General features: G+C 48.3%; 1 protein-coding gene across 5 annotated transcripts in view; it reads right to left on the reverse strand.

The window, feature by feature from the left end:
• The window catches only part of Apbb2 (amyloid beta precursor protein binding family B member 2), a 275,577-nt gene that overhangs the window by 4,372 nt on the left and 252,873 nt on the right, over positions 1–18,332 (reverse strand). For 4 of the 5 annotated variants that reach the window (XM_042677998.1, XM_042677995.1, XM_042677996.1 and 1 more), the window contains 5 exons: positions 8,610–8,724; positions 7,813–7,900; positions 6,928–7,011; positions 5,440–5,555; positions 3,767–3,946 (listed from right to left, as the gene is read on the reverse strand). In XM_042677998.1, the coding sequence (XP_042533932.1) occupies positions 3,767–3,946; positions 5,440–5,555; positions 6,928–7,011; positions 7,813–7,900; positions 8,610–8,724 (583 nt within the window). The remainder of the gene's footprint in view (positions 1–3,766; positions 3,947–5,439; positions 5,556–6,927; positions 7,012–7,812; positions 7,901–8,609; positions 8,725–18,332) is intronic. The other variant, XM_042677999.1, reaches the window with a different exon arrangement.

The following is an 18,332-nucleotide window of genomic DNA, read 5'->3' on the forward strand; positions in this document are numbered from 1 at the left end:
TAACTCACCTAAAAATCCCAGTGGATTAATTTTTTCAAAATCCATTAGCAGCACCATGGACAACTTTAGTTCTTCAGAAATACAACAACATACCAACCTGCTTTTGTATCATTGAAGGATAGCACATTCTTCAGTATTAAGTGAAAAGGTTAAAATTCATCACCTTTTCCCCCTCTTATCTAAGCCCTTTAAAGTAATTCTACAACCAATTTTTAAAAATATCAACTGGGCACAGGTGGCTCACACCTGTATTCTAGCTACTTAGAAGGCTGAGATCTGAGGATCATGGTTTAAAGCCCACCTGGGCAGGAAGTCCATGAGAGTCATCTCCAATAAACCACCCCCCAAAAAGCTGCAAGTAGCGCTATGGCTCAAGTGGTAGAGTGCTAGCCTTGAGCAAAAAAGTTCCACAGGCATCTTGACAGGTCCACATCAGCACTCACACATCTAGAGCAGGAACTGATAGACAAGCAGAAGACCCTGGACTTGGAATTTCAAACTAGTCTGTAGGTAGAGCATCAACCCAAACTGTACCTAATTGATGACTTTTATAACGATTCTTCTTTGTCCTGCTCTAAATTCCACTTGGCCCTCTACTGTATGATCGTAAAATATGTCTTAAAATTAAGTAGAAGCAAAAGAATGTGTAATACTAGCTACTCAGGAGGCTGAGATCTGAGGATCATGGTTCAAAGCCAGCCTTGGCAGGAAAGCCCATTAGATTCCTATCTCCAATTAGCCATCAAAAAGCCAGAAGTAGTGCTGTGGATCAAATGGTAGAGTGATAGCCTTAAGCATAAAAGCTTAGAGACAGCACCCAGGACTGGAGTTCAAGCCCTAGGACCAGCACACATACATACACAAATGTGTTAATACCATATTTCAGATAGAATTCAGGCATATTATAGATGGAGAATTATGCAGATTTGAATCAGGAAGCCAACCCCTGGGTTAGAAAGACTGGATTTATCCAGGCACCAATGGCTCATGCCTATAATCCTAGCTACTCAGGAAGCTGAGATCTGAGGATTATGGTTGGAAACCAGCCCAGCAGGAAAGTTCATGAGGCGCTTATCTCCAATTAACTACCAGAAAGTTGGAAGTGGCGCTAAGTGGTAGAATGCTAGCCTTGAGCAAAAAAGCTCAGAGACAGTGCCCAGGCCCTGAGTTCAAGCCCCATGACGGACAAAAAAAAGCTGGCTCTAGAGCGAGGGAAGGGTGCTTGGATTTTATCCAAAGGCCTTACTCTACAATGACAGTTGCATTAATACAATGAAAATAGAAAGTAAACCAGAAAAAGTTGTTTCCAAGAGGGAAGATTAGCCTGGAAATCTACAGACACACCATAGCCAGTGCTAATTATTTAATTGTTAGCAGCATTTAAAAATTGTATAATGGAGGCTGAAAGCCATTCATTTTATAACACAAACCATCTGTTACGATGCATTTGGATTGCATAAAATAGTCATTATCCTCTTCTGCTTGACGGACGCCTTCCAGTGTCTATTTGCCTCCTGCAGCACTTTCACGCCCTCCTACCCTGCCCCTGGTTCATAGGTCCGCTGGACTCCTGGCACCCCATCGCGCCTCTGCCCCAGTCCTGCTCCTTCGTACCCAGGTGCATGAGCCTTGGGACCCTGGATCCACAGCTCTGGAGCAGAACCACCTCTCTAATGGGGCCTCTGATGGGGCTGTGTGTGCGGGGAGCCAGAGCCTGGTGTGAGCAGCCCCCTTCCCTTTCTCCCTCCCCACCATGCCAAAGGAGTCTTACAAAAACCAATCTGCTCTCTTTTCCTGTTCCCCACCAGCCCTACCTCTTAGCGTTTCCTTCTCCTCATTCTCATCATAGCTGTGTGAAACAAAAAACCCAACCCCAAACCAACCAGCAGGCACAAACCAGATAGCTCCTACTTTCCACCTTCCGAGCACCACCTTTGCTTCTTAGCACCTTCCGGTATGTCTGAGCTCTGCGTCCACTCTCCCCCTTTCTCAAGGCCACGCTGCCACTAATCCTCCAGCTCGATGACTGAGACCTGTTCTGAGGCGTGTCCTTCCACAGTTGGAACTGGTGTGAACATCCCAGCGGACATAACAAACCCAGGCGGTGGAGCCACTACCCATCTGGGCTGTATGCGAGAGCCCCTCTCTCCCAGGCTACATGCCTGACCAGCAGCTCACTGAATGCCGTAGGCAACGATCACATAATGGTAAGCATTTGTGTATCTAACAGTTTCTAAAGGGAGAGTAAAAACATGGTATAAAAGGTTAACTAGAATACCTGCATAGACCACTGGCCATGGCCTGAGCTTGCAGGCTTGGCACTGCGGTGTGTGCTCAGTGAATGAGGAGTAGATATGAAGGCCGGGCAGAGTCCTGGCACTGCTGCAACTTTACGAACACCCTACACTTGAGCTACGCTACATCTATTCACAAGTTCTCTTCAATAATAAATTAACCTTAGCCTACTATATTTGTTTTACTTTCTAAACTTTTTTTTTAACTATCTGAGCCTTTAGTAATAGCACTTAGTTTAAAATACAAATTATCTATTCAGTGCCATTATAGATCAGGAATATGGTGTGGGGTGGATGTGTGTGACCCCCACTTCAGTCCAGCTCCTGGTCTATTTCCTTCAGTCTAAGAAACTGTTGATATCCCCTAACCTAAACCAGTCAGCCAGTAGACCTGCCAGTTGCCTGAAGAGACCCTCCCTGTTCCCTCTCAACCAGTCCCATCCCTTCATTTCTAGCTTCCTATACTATGACGGGTTCGGGGTTATGTGACTCACCGGTCCCTGTGCAGCTCTCCCATGTCCTCCCCCATCTCTGAGCTGAATTCCTAAACAGGATCAATTCACGGCCTGAACAAACCTCTGTGGCATGAGGCCCCTAGCCATTGTGACAGCCTCACCTCCCTCCACTTGGTCCCCGAAACCCTGCTTGCTATGCTCCACTGCACCATGGACATTAGGTCTAGGCTCCCACAGTCACCCCTCTCCTCCTCTGTGAGACAGGATCACACTATATGGCTGAGGTTGGCCTCAAACTTGTGATCCTCCTGCCTCAGCCTCCCAAGTGCTGGGATTACAGATGTGTATACCGTATCTGGCTTAGTTCCCTTACCATCGATAAAAATTTTTCAGAGCCTTCAGTGCAATGAATGAGAGAAGATTTTTACTTCTATTCACATACACAGTGAAGTGCCCTGGCTTTGTTACCCTGCAGTGTGGGGCCGATCCCAGGTGCTGGCATTTACCCATGTGGTACCTGGTGGCCCACTCTTAAATTCTCCTAAAGGCAACACTGCTCACTACTACCTAACAGGGATGTTGTAAGGATGAGTTAAAAGCTATATAAGCACAATGCACCTAAACCAACTATTTGAAATAAAAAATCACGTGGGACAGTTTACTTCCAAAGTCTCGAGTTGAATGCAAATAGTAACAACTCACATATGACTAGCATTTCATCCTGAGATCAGCTTGGACCAGAACAGGTCATCCTCAGATCTGAAGCCTGGAGGCCCATCCTGTCCAGCGTTAATGGACTCACCACAGAATATGGCTCTGTCTGGCCTCGCCGAGTGTATGAGCCTCGGCCTCATGAAATGCAAACTTCTTGTTAGGATTGGGATCAGCGCTTCCGCAGGAATGAGAGTGGGGTAAAAATCGCACAGGACTTTACATACCCCCATTGTTTTCTTCCTTGACATCGGCTGCTGTGCTCTCATTTCTGGGGAGGCCTACCTCACTGTGGGGGTCACTCACCATGCAAGCGGCCTGGACGGCCTCTGACACATTAGCGGCATTGGGCTCGCACCAGAACACGTGACACTCGAAGCACTGGTTCCCAGCATCCATGATGAAGGCAAATGTATGCACGTCCTTCCCGACACCCATGAAGGACAGGAACCGCACCCGGCACTCCACCAGCACGTCCTCTTCATTCTGGAAGACACGTCCATCACTGGCTCGAAGCCAGGCACCAGGTGCCGGGCCGTGCTTTATAGGCAATGGTCACCAGAACAAACTGCACACCCAGCAGAGAGGACCTAGTATAGGCAATATGTCCAGATGAAATCCGGAAAGGACTGTGTCTTCCTAGAGAGGTAAAACAACCTAAATGCTGAGGCCACCATGATGGTGGGCTTCTCTGTCTGGCGGCTTATCTTGCTGTGAGCTACACTGCTGCCATAGGAGCTGATGTAGGTCTGGTTCTCTATCCACTGTACCCCAAGTCTGCGAGGTCATACAGACTTCTTACACACTCCCCAATATAGGTCACCCAGTAGCCCAAAAGCTATCTGCCCAAGTGAGCTCCAAAGGGCATAAGAAGAGAATCCAGCCACACTGAATCGCATGTCTATTAAAACCATGTAAAACCAACAAATTGCCAAACCAACCCATTTGTCAAATCATCTCCCTCCCATTCTACAAACTGAAACCCATATGAGGCAGCATGAGGAAATGTCTAGAATTCATTCTTAGGATTGCAAAAGATAGTATCCTTTGCAATAACTCTATGTAATGCCTCAAGTGGTCAACATGTCCAGATGGTCAACATTCAGATGTGAACATCCTGACTTACTAAATACACCATCAGGTGCGAGAGCAGACTTGGCAGGCAGCCCGCTGCCTGGTCTAAGTGGCCAGGAGGTTTTGAGGCAGATGCTGGAGTTAGGATTTGGGTAAAGGATGGACTGGCGAAGGGGCGGCGCATGGAAAGAGCAGCACTGTCATACAACAAACTTGAGGAATGGAAGAAAACTCCAGTATACCTCCTGGAGAATCAGGAAGGTCAGTGACCTGTTCATAGAGATACTGAAGGTGATCTATCATGGTAGAAGAAGGGCAGGCTGATGACTTGAGGCCTTTCTAGGACAGGTGCTTCATAAGGCACCTTGAAAGTCTGGGTTAGACTGCCTGGTTTGAAGCCTGGTCCTATACTGTGTGATGCTGGGTAAGTTACTTCATCTCTCTGTCAGTTTCTTCAAGCACATGTAGGATAATGAGGATTGAGAATAATGCTGTGCTCTGTTAAGTTGACCAATGATCTCTTTTACTCCCGATGGTGCAAATCACTAGGCCTCTCTAACAACCCCAGCCAGCATGGTCTACCGAGCCCACAGGGACTGGCCAGACCTCAAACCCATGAGTAGGCTACAGCTAGGGACACACAATCACCACTAGCAAACAAGCAAATGAGGAAGATAGAAATCACCAAACAAAAAGGCTTCATGCCCAGAAGAAAGCAGAAGGGTACACAGTTTTGACTGACATGAAGGCCAGGGTCTTTTATGAACGAGGGTCATTTCAGTCCCAGGTAAGCACAACTCTGAATAGCTCAAGCCGTGGTGTATGTTCTGTTTCATGGAAGACCATGATATCCAAACGTTTCCTGTAGCCCCAATGGGCCAGTGTGGCCCACCACCCCTGCTTACCTTCTCACCAGTAACTGTCACAGTGGCATCGGCCACATTCATGTTCACCGATGGCCAATCTTCCTTGTTAGATGAGGTCATGAGATTTTCTATGGCACTATTCAGGGTGTCCATGCCTGTCAGGGGAAAGCGCGATCAAGGAAGGTCCTGGAGTTACTGACCACTCCTGAATGCAGGCCTCACCACCCAGGCCCAGCTATATACATATACCCAGCCCATCTTTGGCCTGAACACAGGCCCCTTCATCAACTCATGCTCATGTATGCACAGAGGAAACAAAATGGCTGGATTTCTAAGGGAGAGGAAGCCTAGGAGTCCCTCCAGGGGCACAGTGCCATTCGTTCTGTCTAGGATACCTGGTATACTAAGCTCAACCTTGCTCCACAGATTTCTTGGCTCAGAGGGTGTGACCAGTCCTCAACAAGTGCTGCCTTTGTCCAAGCAGAGGGACCTGGAGAGGAGGACCCAACAGAAGTCAGCACGTGCTAGCTGACCTTCCTTCATCCTAGGGGGCATTTTTTTTTAATAAGGCCAGGTCCCTCACCTCTTGGACATAAGTAGCAAATATTATTCAGTGGGGGTGTTTTGCTGGGTGTTCCTACAGGCTTTTTTCTGGGCTGGAAGAGTAACCACTTTATTCCAGCGTAACTCACATAAGATTCACTTCCAGTGTAAAATTCATTGATTTTAAACACATTTGTAGAGGGCAACTGATCAGTTTTAGAATGCTCTGGAAATAATGAACCAGATTTCATAAGAAAATCTTGCGTCTTTTAGGAGCCACATCCAGCCCCTGGCTACCATACACGTTGTCTCTCCGTTAGAGATTTGCCTGTTCTGAAAAATGCACATAAAGGGCGTACGCCGTCTGAGGCTGTCTGTGACTGACTTCCTTCCCTTAGCTCAACGTTTTCAAGGTTCACTGGAGTCTTGCAGTGCTTCAATACTTCATTGCATTTTATTACCAAATAACAATTCCATTATCTACAAGTAGCATGCCTGATTTGCCCATCTGTCAGCTGATGGACATTTAAATTGTTTCCTTTTTTTTGTTTTTGAAGCAAGTATGAATTTCTGTGAACAAGGTTTCAGATGGAGAGATGTCTTCCTTTCTCTAGGGTGTATGTGCCGGACAGAAGTGTTGCCACATCGTCTCTCTCCGCAATCCCCGCCCGCCCCACCCCCGCCCATCCAGCACATGAGGGTTCTGATTTCTCCACAATCTTTTCTAACCAGGTCAAGGGTCCGTTGCCCAACCCCTCTTCAGCCCCACTTGAAGACACCAAAGCCCCTCACAGGCTGTGACTACACATCTCAAGACTGCTAGGTCCCTGTAGGTGGGGGTCATCGGTCAAGCCCGTTTAGCTTGCCTGCAAAGATCACTTGTACTCTGACTGGGGGGCAGGGATTGCTTTACAAGAGGATGAGGAAGTGACAACACACCTCAGCCAAGCGCTTGCAAAGCGGAAAGATCAAAGTTTTACTTACCGACTGGTCTGTCCACAGGTAACATGCCCAAGTACTGCACGTGGAACTTCTGGACCAGCTCAGTCTTTGGTGTTGGGAAATCTACTACAAGGAACAAGAGGGATTCGTAGCTCAGTGGTTGCAGCCACCACCTGGCACCTGGAAGGTTCACAGCACCCCCAGGCACGATGGCCTCCTTCGGGATGCTCCATAAGAACAGTCAGGATCCTAGTCAACTTTTACCTCATGCCTGGTTATGTTAAAACTGCTTCTAGGCCGGGCGCCAGTGGCTCACGTCTGTAATCCTAGCTACTCAGGAGGCTGAGATCTGAGGATTGCGGTTCAAAGCCAGCCCAGGCAAGCAAGTCCGTGAAACTCTTATCTCCAATAAACAACCAGAAAACCGGAAGTGGTGCAGTAGCTCAAGTGGTAGAGCGCTCGCCTTGAGCTGAAGAGGGCTCAGGCCCAGAGTTCAAGCCCCACAATTGACAAAAAAAACAAAAAACCAAAAAAAACTGCTCTGTCTCTCTGATGAGCAGGAAGAAGCAGCTTTTGATTACCTGTTATATGTGGCTGATGCTCAGAGTCCAGTCACAAAGGGTAGAGACACAGGAAGAGTAACTAGAGATCCCCCCAAACCAAAAATCCATGTCCTTACCCAATCCATGCATATGAGTTATACAACACCACTAACAACTATCTATAATCTTGTCCAACAGCAACCAAACTAGCCAGCCCTTGGCACCTAACACTCCTGGCACCAAACCAACTCTGGCCTTGTGGGATCTCACATTTGTGGGTCTGAGTGTGCTTTTTAGAGAAACTCATAACACTAGAGAACCACCCAAGACCGTGGAGTCTTGCCAGGATGGAGAGCGCCATGATGGGGGGACGCAGCTGACCTACCTTGCAAAGGGACGTCCAGGTTCACGTTGGTCCTCTCCTGTAGGGAGCTGCAGGCCAGGGCTTTGGCATTCTTCCTTTCGGCCATAATCTGGAGATGAAGGATCCAGCACAGGTGGTTAAAGGCTCTCACGTGTCTGGCTAGGACAGCCAGAGTCTGAGATGATTTTATTCTGACTTAATTTAGCTTAAATTATTAGCCTCATTGTGATTATTATAGCTTTTTTTTTGGCTGGGGCTTGAACTCAGGGCCTACGCACTGCCCTTATGCTTTTTTTGCTCAAGGATAATGCTCTACCATTTGAGCCACAGCTCCATTTCTTGCTTTTTGGTGGTTAGTTGGAAATAAGAGTCTTAGGGACTTTTTCACCTGGGCTGGCTTGGAACTAGAATCCTCAGATGTCAGCATCCTGAGAAGCTAGAATTGCAGGTGTGAGCCACCAATGCCCAGTTGGACTAGATATTTTGATGAAAATTTTATTTTCTCTGGGGAGAGGCAGTGAACTGTTTCTCAAGGTAACTGTCCCTTCATTGTTTGGAATTTATTTCTTCCATTTACCAGGCTCCTGCCTTTGCTGAAAACCATCCCACACGCCTGAACCTGGGACTCCCCAATGGTCAGTGGGATACAGAGTAGCAGACTTCCTTGTGCTACCAATGCCTGGTAGTTTTGAAAGGTCCCTGGGCTGCATAAGCACTATGCTCACTTGCAGGGCAGCTCTCCAGCCTTTGCCTTCCTTTACCAGCCTGAGCAGTGAGACGGAAGAACCCAATGGACCACTGTCCAGGACCTGCCTTACCTTGGAACAAATCTCGTGAAGACTCGTGGCGATGGCTTTGGCTGGTGTGTCACATCGAAATACATGACATTTCAAAATTCTCGTATCTTTGTCTCTTGCTACATAAGCAAAGTCCCTGTGCAAATGAAATTCATCAGGACATTAGACGAAAGGAATCTCTTACCAACATTCTCTAGTTACGAATATTAACTGAGCTAGCAGCAGTATGGCAGCGGTGATGATTTATTTGGAAAACAAAATTTCAGCAGCTACAGAGGCACAGGTTTATGGATGTCAGGAATTCATTTCTACATAACTACAGTCTCCTGAATGAGTACTGAACTGTGCAGAACCTTTCCATACAGTGTAATAACAGACAGGATTATACAACAGAACACACGCGGGGAGATGATGGACTGCATGAGTGACAGCGACAGACATGGCGGATGAGAAGCACAATAGGCTCTGATGATGAACACGTGCACAGCGGATGGGCCAGCCCACAGCTGCTTGAGAAAGTTGATGGGCAATAGGAGGGCAGAGACCCCGCGGGCTGCAATTCCACCAGCAGTGCCTGATTCTGCCAAACACTTCCCTGCTCCAGCCCCGCATCGCTTGGCTCAGACACCACGGTAAACAAGTGGCCCAGGTTGGATTCTAGCTCGTGCTTTATTGATGAAAGGGTATCCACTAAGATTATGACCTGGCTCCCAAAGAACCCTCTGATAAATTTCTCATGGTTACTCAGTGCTGAAGTGTTTATGAAGAATAAACGCCCAGCTTTACTCACCCAGTCACGGGTCATGATGATTGATGTGCACACGATGCTAAGCTGAGACACTGTTGTGTCAACACAGCTACAGATCTTTGCTTGTTTCTTTTGAGATAGGGTTTCACTATGCAGCTGGGCTGGCCAGAAACTGGCAATCCTCCCTGAGCCTTCTGTGTGCTGGGATTACAGGTGTGTACCATCACGCCAGGCAAATAATTTCACTGTTAAATTGTTACTCTTAATAGAAGAGCGGGCGGTCTTTTCAGATAGACAGGTTCTTCTCAAGATAGCTGTATTTACCTGGAAAGGCAGAGGGAGCTACTCCTGGAGACAGGTGTCCATCTGGAATCCTTAGCCAGAAGAAATGTAGGGTTCAGGTGAGCTCTTTGGTTGGGCTTCCTAATCTAGGCTCTAAGCCAGGCAGGTCTTCACCTGTCAGTCCTCACAGCCTGCCCACTGCTGGCCTTGATGCCTGCCCCCAACCTCCTCCTGCTTCTGCACGGTACATCAGTTAGGATCTCCCCAGGAGACCCAATTCCATGTTTGGTCCATCTTACCACCTGGACAGCTCCTGAACCGCTCCCCTCACTCCCTTTTTCTAGCCTGGCCAGGACTCAGCATTGTAGCAGGTTTTTGTCCCCTGCCTTTGCTCACACCATCTTCACCCTGCTGCCATTGCTGCCCAGTGAAGCTGAGAGCGAACCCTTTCTCTGTGCTCCCTGGCTTCCTGGACACATGCTATCCCCAGTGCACTGGGCACCAGAGTATCTAGTTTGTCTTCCGTGCACATTCTCAAAGCTCCATGAAGGAGGTGTGTACCTTTATTCATCCCCAATGCTTGGTGTAGGCTAGGTGTAATAGGTAAGCACAGTTCAGCCCTAGGACTCAGGCCTGTCCACACACCCCTCACCTGGCCATATGAGTCTGGGTGAGGAGCTCCAGACTTTGGGAGGCCCACCCCTTGAGGGGTGGGTATAATCTCTTGCTTCCTGTCCTAGTCTCACCCACTATCAAGGCCATACATTCACTGAAAAAAGAAGCAACTTAGGCCGGGCGCTGGTGGCTCATGCCTGTAATCCTAGCTACTCAGGAGGCTGAGATCTGAGGATCGCGGTTCAAAGCCAGCCCGGGCAGGAGAGACCGTGAGACTCCTATCTCCAATAAACCACCAGAAAACCGGAAGTGGCGCTGTAGCTCAAGTGGTAGAGCGCTTGCCTTGGGCTGAAGAGCTGAGGGACAGCGTCCAGGCCCAGAGTTCAAGCCCCACGACCGACAACAACAACAACAACAAAAAAGAAGCAACTCATCCAGGTGCTGATGGCTCACGCCTGTAGTCCTAGCTACTCAGGAAGTTGAGATCTGAGGATCAGCATTTAAAGACAGCCTAGGGAGGCAAGTCAGTGACTTATCTCCAATTAATCACAGAAAAAGCCAGAAGTGGCACAATGGCTCAAGTGGTAGAGCACTAGCCTTGAGCAAGAAAGGAGCTCGGGAACAGCACCTAGGCCCTGAGTTCAAGCCCGAGGAGCAGCCAAAAAAACCCCACCCAAACCAAAACCGACAGAACTCATGGTTTTAGGGACCTTGCACCATGTGCTCATGGGAAGTCTGAGTCTCCGTTCCCTTTCTCTTGCTGCACTCACCACCCTGATGCATCATAAAGTGACAATGTCTCACATAAGGCTTTCTTTACATTTCCACTGCCGTTTTTGGAGGCTGAATTTCTCTGAGGCTTCCCAGGGTTACCTATAGGAAGTCCTGGACAGTATTCCCACCAACTTTCCAGCCCCGTCCCTGGCTAAGCTCTCCCTCTGCTCCAGAAGAGGTGTGCTGCCATGTGTACTTGTGGCACCCACTGCCCAGAGCGCGGCCCACCACGGAGGCCTGCTGGCCCTCTGTCTCATGGCATGTAAATCCAGCGACATAAAGGAGGTGCATTTGGTTACTCAGCAGGGCTTGGCTGTGTCCATCATAAGACACAAGAAGGGACAGCCAGGACAGAGGTCAGGACTCAGGTAACCCAGTGTCACGTCTCATTCCAGATCCTCTTAGCTCTATGGGAGGCCATCCCTAATCCCCCAAAGCAAAAGCCAGCACTTCCGGAGCACTGACAAATGCCACAAGTGGAAAATTCCGCAGCATGAAACTTCTCTGTTTGCACAAACTTATTCAAATATTGTGAAAATTCCCTTTATGTAATGTGAACCAAGCGTGGAGACTTGGATCCTATCCCCAAGATATGTCATCTGTATATGCAAACATTCCAAAACCTGAAGAAAGACCAAATCTAAAGCCTTGAACTACTCTGCTTAGAAGCATCTTGGATCAGGGACAGACAGCCTGTACAACCTTGGCCATGGGTTTTAACCTTGTCCTTAAATGAGGGGTGACAGGCTTCATTTCCTAGTCCTTCTCAGGCTCACCCACTGGAAGAGACTCTTGGGGTGAATGGAAGTTTCTAGAGCCTCTAGTGTCCCCATGACTGCTGAAGGCTCCCGGGTTACAGCAGCGAAGATGAAACAGGCCTCAGGGATCCCTCCTGTCAGACTTCAGCAATGTGTCCTTTGTTCTTCCTTATGTAGCCCTTTGGGCACTATTTTGAAAATTATTAGTATTAATCTTCATGTTCTTTCAGCGGAGGATAGAAGGTGATGGACAGCCTGAAGGGAAACCCTTTGGAATCCGCATCTTCCCAAAGGAGACGCTTGGCAGCCTCAGGCTGTTTTGAAAGAGCCTCAGATCTTTTCCTGTTCCCTGTCAGGTATGAGGCACAAGTTCATCAGTCCCAGTGGTTAAGCCAAGTAGCGCCCTCCTGCAGCTCCACTGGCCTCTCTCTCTCTCTCTCGTGGCTCCTTGGAGGGTCTGCATGCTGCCTTCTTTGCCCCCACCTTCCTGAAACAGCTGAGGTGAACAGGAATGCTGCAGAGCCCTGCCCGGGCTGCAGCATCACATCTCTTCAGAGTTGCTGGTTGCATCTCAGCCTTCCACAGAGTTCAGTGTCAGAGAGATGGGATTCTCTGCCCCACCCAGGTGGCCAGTGGCTCACATACATAGCACATCCCTGGCCCCAAGGATCACCAAGCCACGGCCAGAACAGGACCCCTGTTTTCCCACAGAGTCTTCTAGACCTTTGTCTGAGATGACACTTAGCAACAGGAACCATTTCTGCCCCTTGCTCCAGCTCACTGCGTACCATGCTGGATGAGGAACCATCTGCCCAACCCTGAGTGGGGAGTTTCATTGCTGAAGCTTCTTCAAGCCAGTAAGGGCAATCACGCACCTTTCACCTTTGGTTACTGAGCCTTGTGCTTCCAATGCCTTTTGTTCTTGTCCTGCTGCTGCTTTCCCCAGTAATTATTTCCCCAGAGGCTCAGCCTCCAATTCTGCCGCAGAAAAATGTCAGCACTGAGACATCTTTGACAGCTTCAAATTTCTTAATGGCAAAGAAGAAAAAAAGATGGAAGGTTGCTTTCATTATTCTTAGCTCCACAGCACTCCAATTGCCCCATAGGGGCCCTGCACCATGGTTATGGTGGGAATGAATAAACAGTTCTTTACTCAATTGTGTTCTAGTAAAAATAAAAATGTTCAAGATAGGGGCTGCGAAGGTAGCTCAGTGGTAGAGCGCTTGCCTTGCATGCCTGAGGCCCTGGGTTCGATTCCTCAGCACCACATAATCAAAAAGAAAAAAGCCAGAAGTGGTGCTGTGGCTCAAGTGGTAGAGCGCTAGCCTTGAGCTGAAAAGCTGAGGGACAGCGCCCAGGCCCAGAGTTCAGGCCCCATGACTGGCCCCCCCCCAAAAAAAATGTCCAAGATAGAACAATTCACCTCTTTTTTTAAGTTTCTCCCCTTCAACTCTCTTAGGGTAAATGGAATTTCCTTATGTTTATTGTTCCTCTATAGGAATTTAAGAAGTGTTTCAGGACTCTTAGCTGTTGTATTGACTAGCCTTCAGTCCCTTCCAAGCAGTTCCCACAGGTGGACCCTGGAGGAACTCAGGGGTAGGAAATCCTTTATCCCTAACAAATCAGCCTGACTTCTTGTTGGAAAGGTTCTTTTCTCCTTCTTTCCATCTTAGATTTTCCTTTTTCCTCCCTTTTCCCCAGTAATGAGATTTAAGCTCAGTGTTCTACAATCTTCACCTGTTGGTTGTTGTTTTGGGTTTTTTTTGGCCTGTGCTAGTCTTGGACTATGATCCACCTCTCACATAGATGGGATGATAGGTGTGTTTTTACCATATTTGGCTTGTTCTTTGAGCTGGAGGGGCCTTGCTAGCACATATTCTCTCTCTCTCTCTCTCTCTGGCCTGGGGTGGGGTGGCTTCAATCACCTTTTTGTCACTGTTTCCTGGACAGCTGGGATGAGTTACTGTGCCTTAAAATATTTTTCTGAATGAAATACTGACACTTGCTTCTCTACAACTTTTGCTTGTTGGATGTAGTTTTTCTTTCTGGAGAGGCTCAGAACAAGCCTGTGTGGCTGGTTGTGTCTCTCCCTTCCATAGTTCCTATTAGACTCGCTTTCTCTTCATCTCCGCTGGTGATATTCCTCACCAAGGCTCCACAGTTTGATAACATCTTTCACATAATTTGTATTTGCTCAAGTCAAATACAGGTTTTCTGCAGGGAATGTGTGGAGTCTGGTCCTTGACAGGCACTTGATAAATGGGACTTAACATTACAAAACCAGGAAAAAGAAGTCACCCTTTCCTCCCAGCTCATCTGTGGTGGAAGCTGGAAACAGGCAGACTTGTTCCCAGTACACAGGGCTAGGTCCCACCTACAAGTAAGCATCAGGAAGGGGCCTTTCTAGCTCTTTCTGATAAAGGCCGTGCATTTGCTTTGGATCTGACATGAACTCAGAGGGCAGTCCCTTCCCTTCCCAAGCACTAGGTGATGAGGGCAGCTCACGGCGAGGGGAAATGGCAGCCAGCCCGGGCAGTCTTTCCACAGTGAGGCCTAGGAAACACTTCTCCTTTACTCTGCAGCCCCCAGCCAGGCAGGGTTTGCCTGACACAGATGCCAGCACAGAGACGCCTGCCTGACTCTTCCTTATGCCCAGCAATGACCACAATCTGTCCTTGAAGGAGAAAACTCCCCCAGCACCCTTCTTCCATCAAAATGACGGTTTTAGGAAGCGACAGAGCTAGAAGTGCAGAGACTGTAGTTCTCAACAGTCAGGCAAGGGGTGACAGTGACAATAGTGCTTGAAGACTGTGTCCCTTCCATGGCCACAGTCCCCCTGCAGTGGCGAGGAAGAAGTGCTCCACGCCAGGGGCCAGCGGCCCAGTGCCAACCCCTGCAGAACACACCTCCTGAGAACACGCACTGTAAGCCCTAAGCTAGAGTGTCCCTCAGCATGCAGCGCATGCAACCCGAACATTTCTATCCTGTGCGCTCCCTCCCACGCTCATTCGATTTTTTTCAGCTGGTCCCTCGGCCCATCACCTTCCCCAAACAGGGTCACACAAGCAGAGGATGAGGGGCATTGGTGGTAATGATGGTGATACATGGTGAAACAGAACCAGCTGTGCCTGTGAAAGGCCAGGCTGGTGGACAATGGTGCTAGCATGGAGGAAGCGTGAGCTGCAGACATGGAGGGCGGCGCGGGGTGTTACCTCTCTCTGAATCCGGGCAGGCATGAGGGAACAGAGCAGAAACAACAGTTAGCATTCACACGGCACCCAGTGAATAAGAGCAGCTCCTCAGCACCAGCCCTGTTTTATTTCCCAACTATGCAGCAATTAATAGCCTGCCACTGCTTATTTTAGCCGAACCCTCTCAACCCAGAAGAGTGTATTTTGAGCCACATTACGATGAAGCCAAGAGATGCCAGCTGAATTTACAGAGGCAACATATCAACTGGGGGAGGTAAGCGGGCTTAAAATACCCCAGTGAAACACAGGCAACTGCTCACAGTAAACTCTAGCAGACGGCTTTACTTGCTCCCAAAACAGGGACAGGGATGGGACACAGCCTTACCTGCTTGTCAGCCTTTCTATGGGCAGCAGGTGCATCAGGACATAAGGGGAGGAGCAGAGATGAAGGGCAAGGGTTGGGGTAGGGAGCAGGGGACAGGAGGTGGAAGCTTGCAGGGGAGGGGCAGATAGGAGATGAAGGCAGGCAGTTGTGGGCAGAACAGCACATTTTGAGTTCCACCCCCCCCCCCCCCAGAGCTGCCTGGGGGTCCCTCATTAAGTCCTCTTGTCACAGACAATTGGAGGGACACAAGGGCAGCCTCTCCCCCACCAAGAAAGACATACATGCATTATTCATAGAACACTTGATTGAAGAGGTGTGGAGCCCAGGATAGATAGGAGGAAAGGAAGAAGTGCAAAATTCCTGGGGAGCTGCTCTCCTGCATCCTGCAGCCAGGGCCCCAAAGGCCCAGCAGGGCCCTGCAGGACAGGAGATGATCCACACAGCAGTGGCACAGAAAGGTAGGGCTGCACACCACATCACAATGACTGTGACGTGCCATTACATGAGAGGAAGAAACTAGCACACCCAAGATGCCATCTGAAGTGAAAAAGAGAGTCTCAAGTGAAAAACCACAAGTAAACAGAAACCACAGTAAACAGAATTGAGGTTCCCAGGCAGAAAAGTCTGTGTTAGCCTTGAGCAAATTAGCCAAGCGAGAATGTGGGGCTTTGAGTTTGAGCCCCAGTATCAGCACAAAACAACAACAACAACAGAATAAAGAAGGGAGATGAAATGCTAGGCATGTCACAAAGGTGCAATGGCCCGCATCATGACCATGGTCACCACGATGTCGTCTAGTGGTTCACACCTCAGCCACACAGTACTGAGTGGTACTGGTGATGAGTCATCTCCTGTGGAGGGACAGTGACCTGGAGGAGGGGCAATGGCCTCCCTCCCAGAGGGGAGGTGGTGCTGGAATCCCCTCTGCTCAGTCCTTCTGCATCCCCAAAGGTCCTCCTGCATCTAGGAAAGTCTATCTTCAGAGGAAACCTAGATTACCAGCAAAGGAACCAAAGCTACATGCTAATTGCACACGTCTCCTCATCCTCCAGGAGTCCTCCCGCCTGGGAGGAGAGGCGCTGAGAGGATGCTGGTTCAGATGTCATCAGAAAGTGCTTTGAGAGGAACCAAAAGCTTTCCATTTCTCCTTTTATAAAACCTTTATTTTTTGTTTGTGCTGGTCAGGGACTTGAACTCTAGGCCTCATGGGTCTTTCCTCTCCACTCTCAGATTTGTCTGCTCAGGCTGGCTTTGAACTGCAATCTCAGATCTGAGCCTCCTGAGAAGTTAGGATTATAGATATGAGCCACTAGTGCCTGGCTTTTTCTTCTGTTTCTTTTTATGCTACTGGGCTTTGAACTCAGGGTTAGTTGCGCTTGGTAGGCAGGTGCTCCACTATTGGTGCCACACCTGAGTCCCTGGCTGCCACTCGCCCTTTTTTTTGCTTTATTTTTTTATTTTTATTTTTTCCAGGGCTGAGGACCGAACCCAGGGCCTTGCGCGCGCCGGGCAGGCGCCCTTCCGCTAGGTTAAACCCCCAGCCCCTTTGATTTATTTTTTTAAAATAGGGTCTTTATGTTTTTGTTGAAGGCAAAAGACTGAGAACTTCCTACTTCTACCTCCTGTAAAGTGAGATTACAGGTGTGTCCTACCATGTCTTGCTTATTTTTGAGATAGAATCTTTTTAACTTTTTTTTTTTTTGCCTAGACTGGCCTTGAACTGAGATTCTTCCTATATCTACCTCTGGAGAAACTGGGATATAGGCATAAGCTTCCATCCCCAGTCCTTTAATTTCTTATTCTTCATATAATGTCTTTGTCTGGTGTATGACAAACTTGGCCAAATGGCTCTAAATCTAAAGATTTTAGCATATGATGTGCTTCTTTTGTCTATAACTATTATTTTTTGCCCCATTGGTGGAACTTAAGGAAATAATACTGTTAAATAGCTACTACAATTCCTCCTGATGGCAGAAATCAGGGGGGAAAAAATGATCCTGCAAACTGAACATAGTTGGTCCTTTGGGGTTAATAGATACTGTTTAAGTGTCAAAGTGAAAACCAGCCATAAATAAGAGATTTCTAAGGATCACTGAAATGTCATTCAAAATTCCAGAAATGTCGCAGACAGCAGCATTTGCTCCAGTACCTTGCAATGTGCTGGGAAAAACCATCAGACTAAAGCTGCACCTCTACACAAGGCCAGACTTTGTGGGAGCCAACAGGCTAAATATAGTCAGTCACAAGCTCACTGCCTCCTTTCTGTCGGAGGTACTTCAGGGAAGACTTAAGCCCTAAGGCTGATCCCCTGGGAGCCCCACAATCCAACGCTGCCTGTCCAGACTGCTCTCAGATGCTGCTCCTTGGGAACGCAATGTGGGAAGTGTTGGCAATGATTTCCTTAACATAAACTGTACATAACTACTTGGCATGTTTAACTGGGCATCTGAATGAATAGGAAATTCAAAAAAAAAAAGGAGGAGGAGAAAGAAGAAAGGAAGAAGATGGAGGGGGGGAGAAGAGAGGAAAGAGAGAAGAAAAGGGGGAAGGAGAAAGAGAAGGAGGAAGAGGAGAAGAAGAAAGAATGGAAAAGCAACCCAGAATGACAAAGTCTACTGCAGGTTTCTGGATGGGAACACCACCGAGTCTCCTTCCCTGGCAAGGCCGCCTACTTCTTATGTGACACAGCCATCCACTTTCCTCACACTGAACACACAGGCAAGGCCTCTCCTGGGCTTTGCCAGTCTGCTTCTGCAGAACTGTTATGTGCTACATTGTTTGGATGCTTAGCTTTTATCCTCAAAGATCTGGGCACAGATCATCATTCATCACATGGCAGCAAAGTACAAAACGTGAAGGTGATGTCATGAAAATTCTCTCACCAGCTCCTAGACATGACAGTTAATTCCCCCTCTTTACTTCTTTTCCTCCTTGTGACAGACACAAGCCGTGTATTCTTGGTCAGTCTCTGTTCTGCAATGTCTTCATCTG

Source organism: Dipodomys spectabilis, unplaced genomic scaffold, assembly GCF_019054845.1.
Source record: "Dipodomys spectabilis isolate Male_0828 unplaced genomic scaffold, ASM1905484v1 ptg000043l, whole genome shotgun sequence".
In the NCBI taxonomy this organism is placed as follows: domain Eukaryota; kingdom Metazoa; phylum Chordata; class Mammalia; order Rodentia; family Heteromyidae; genus Dipodomys; species Dipodomys spectabilis.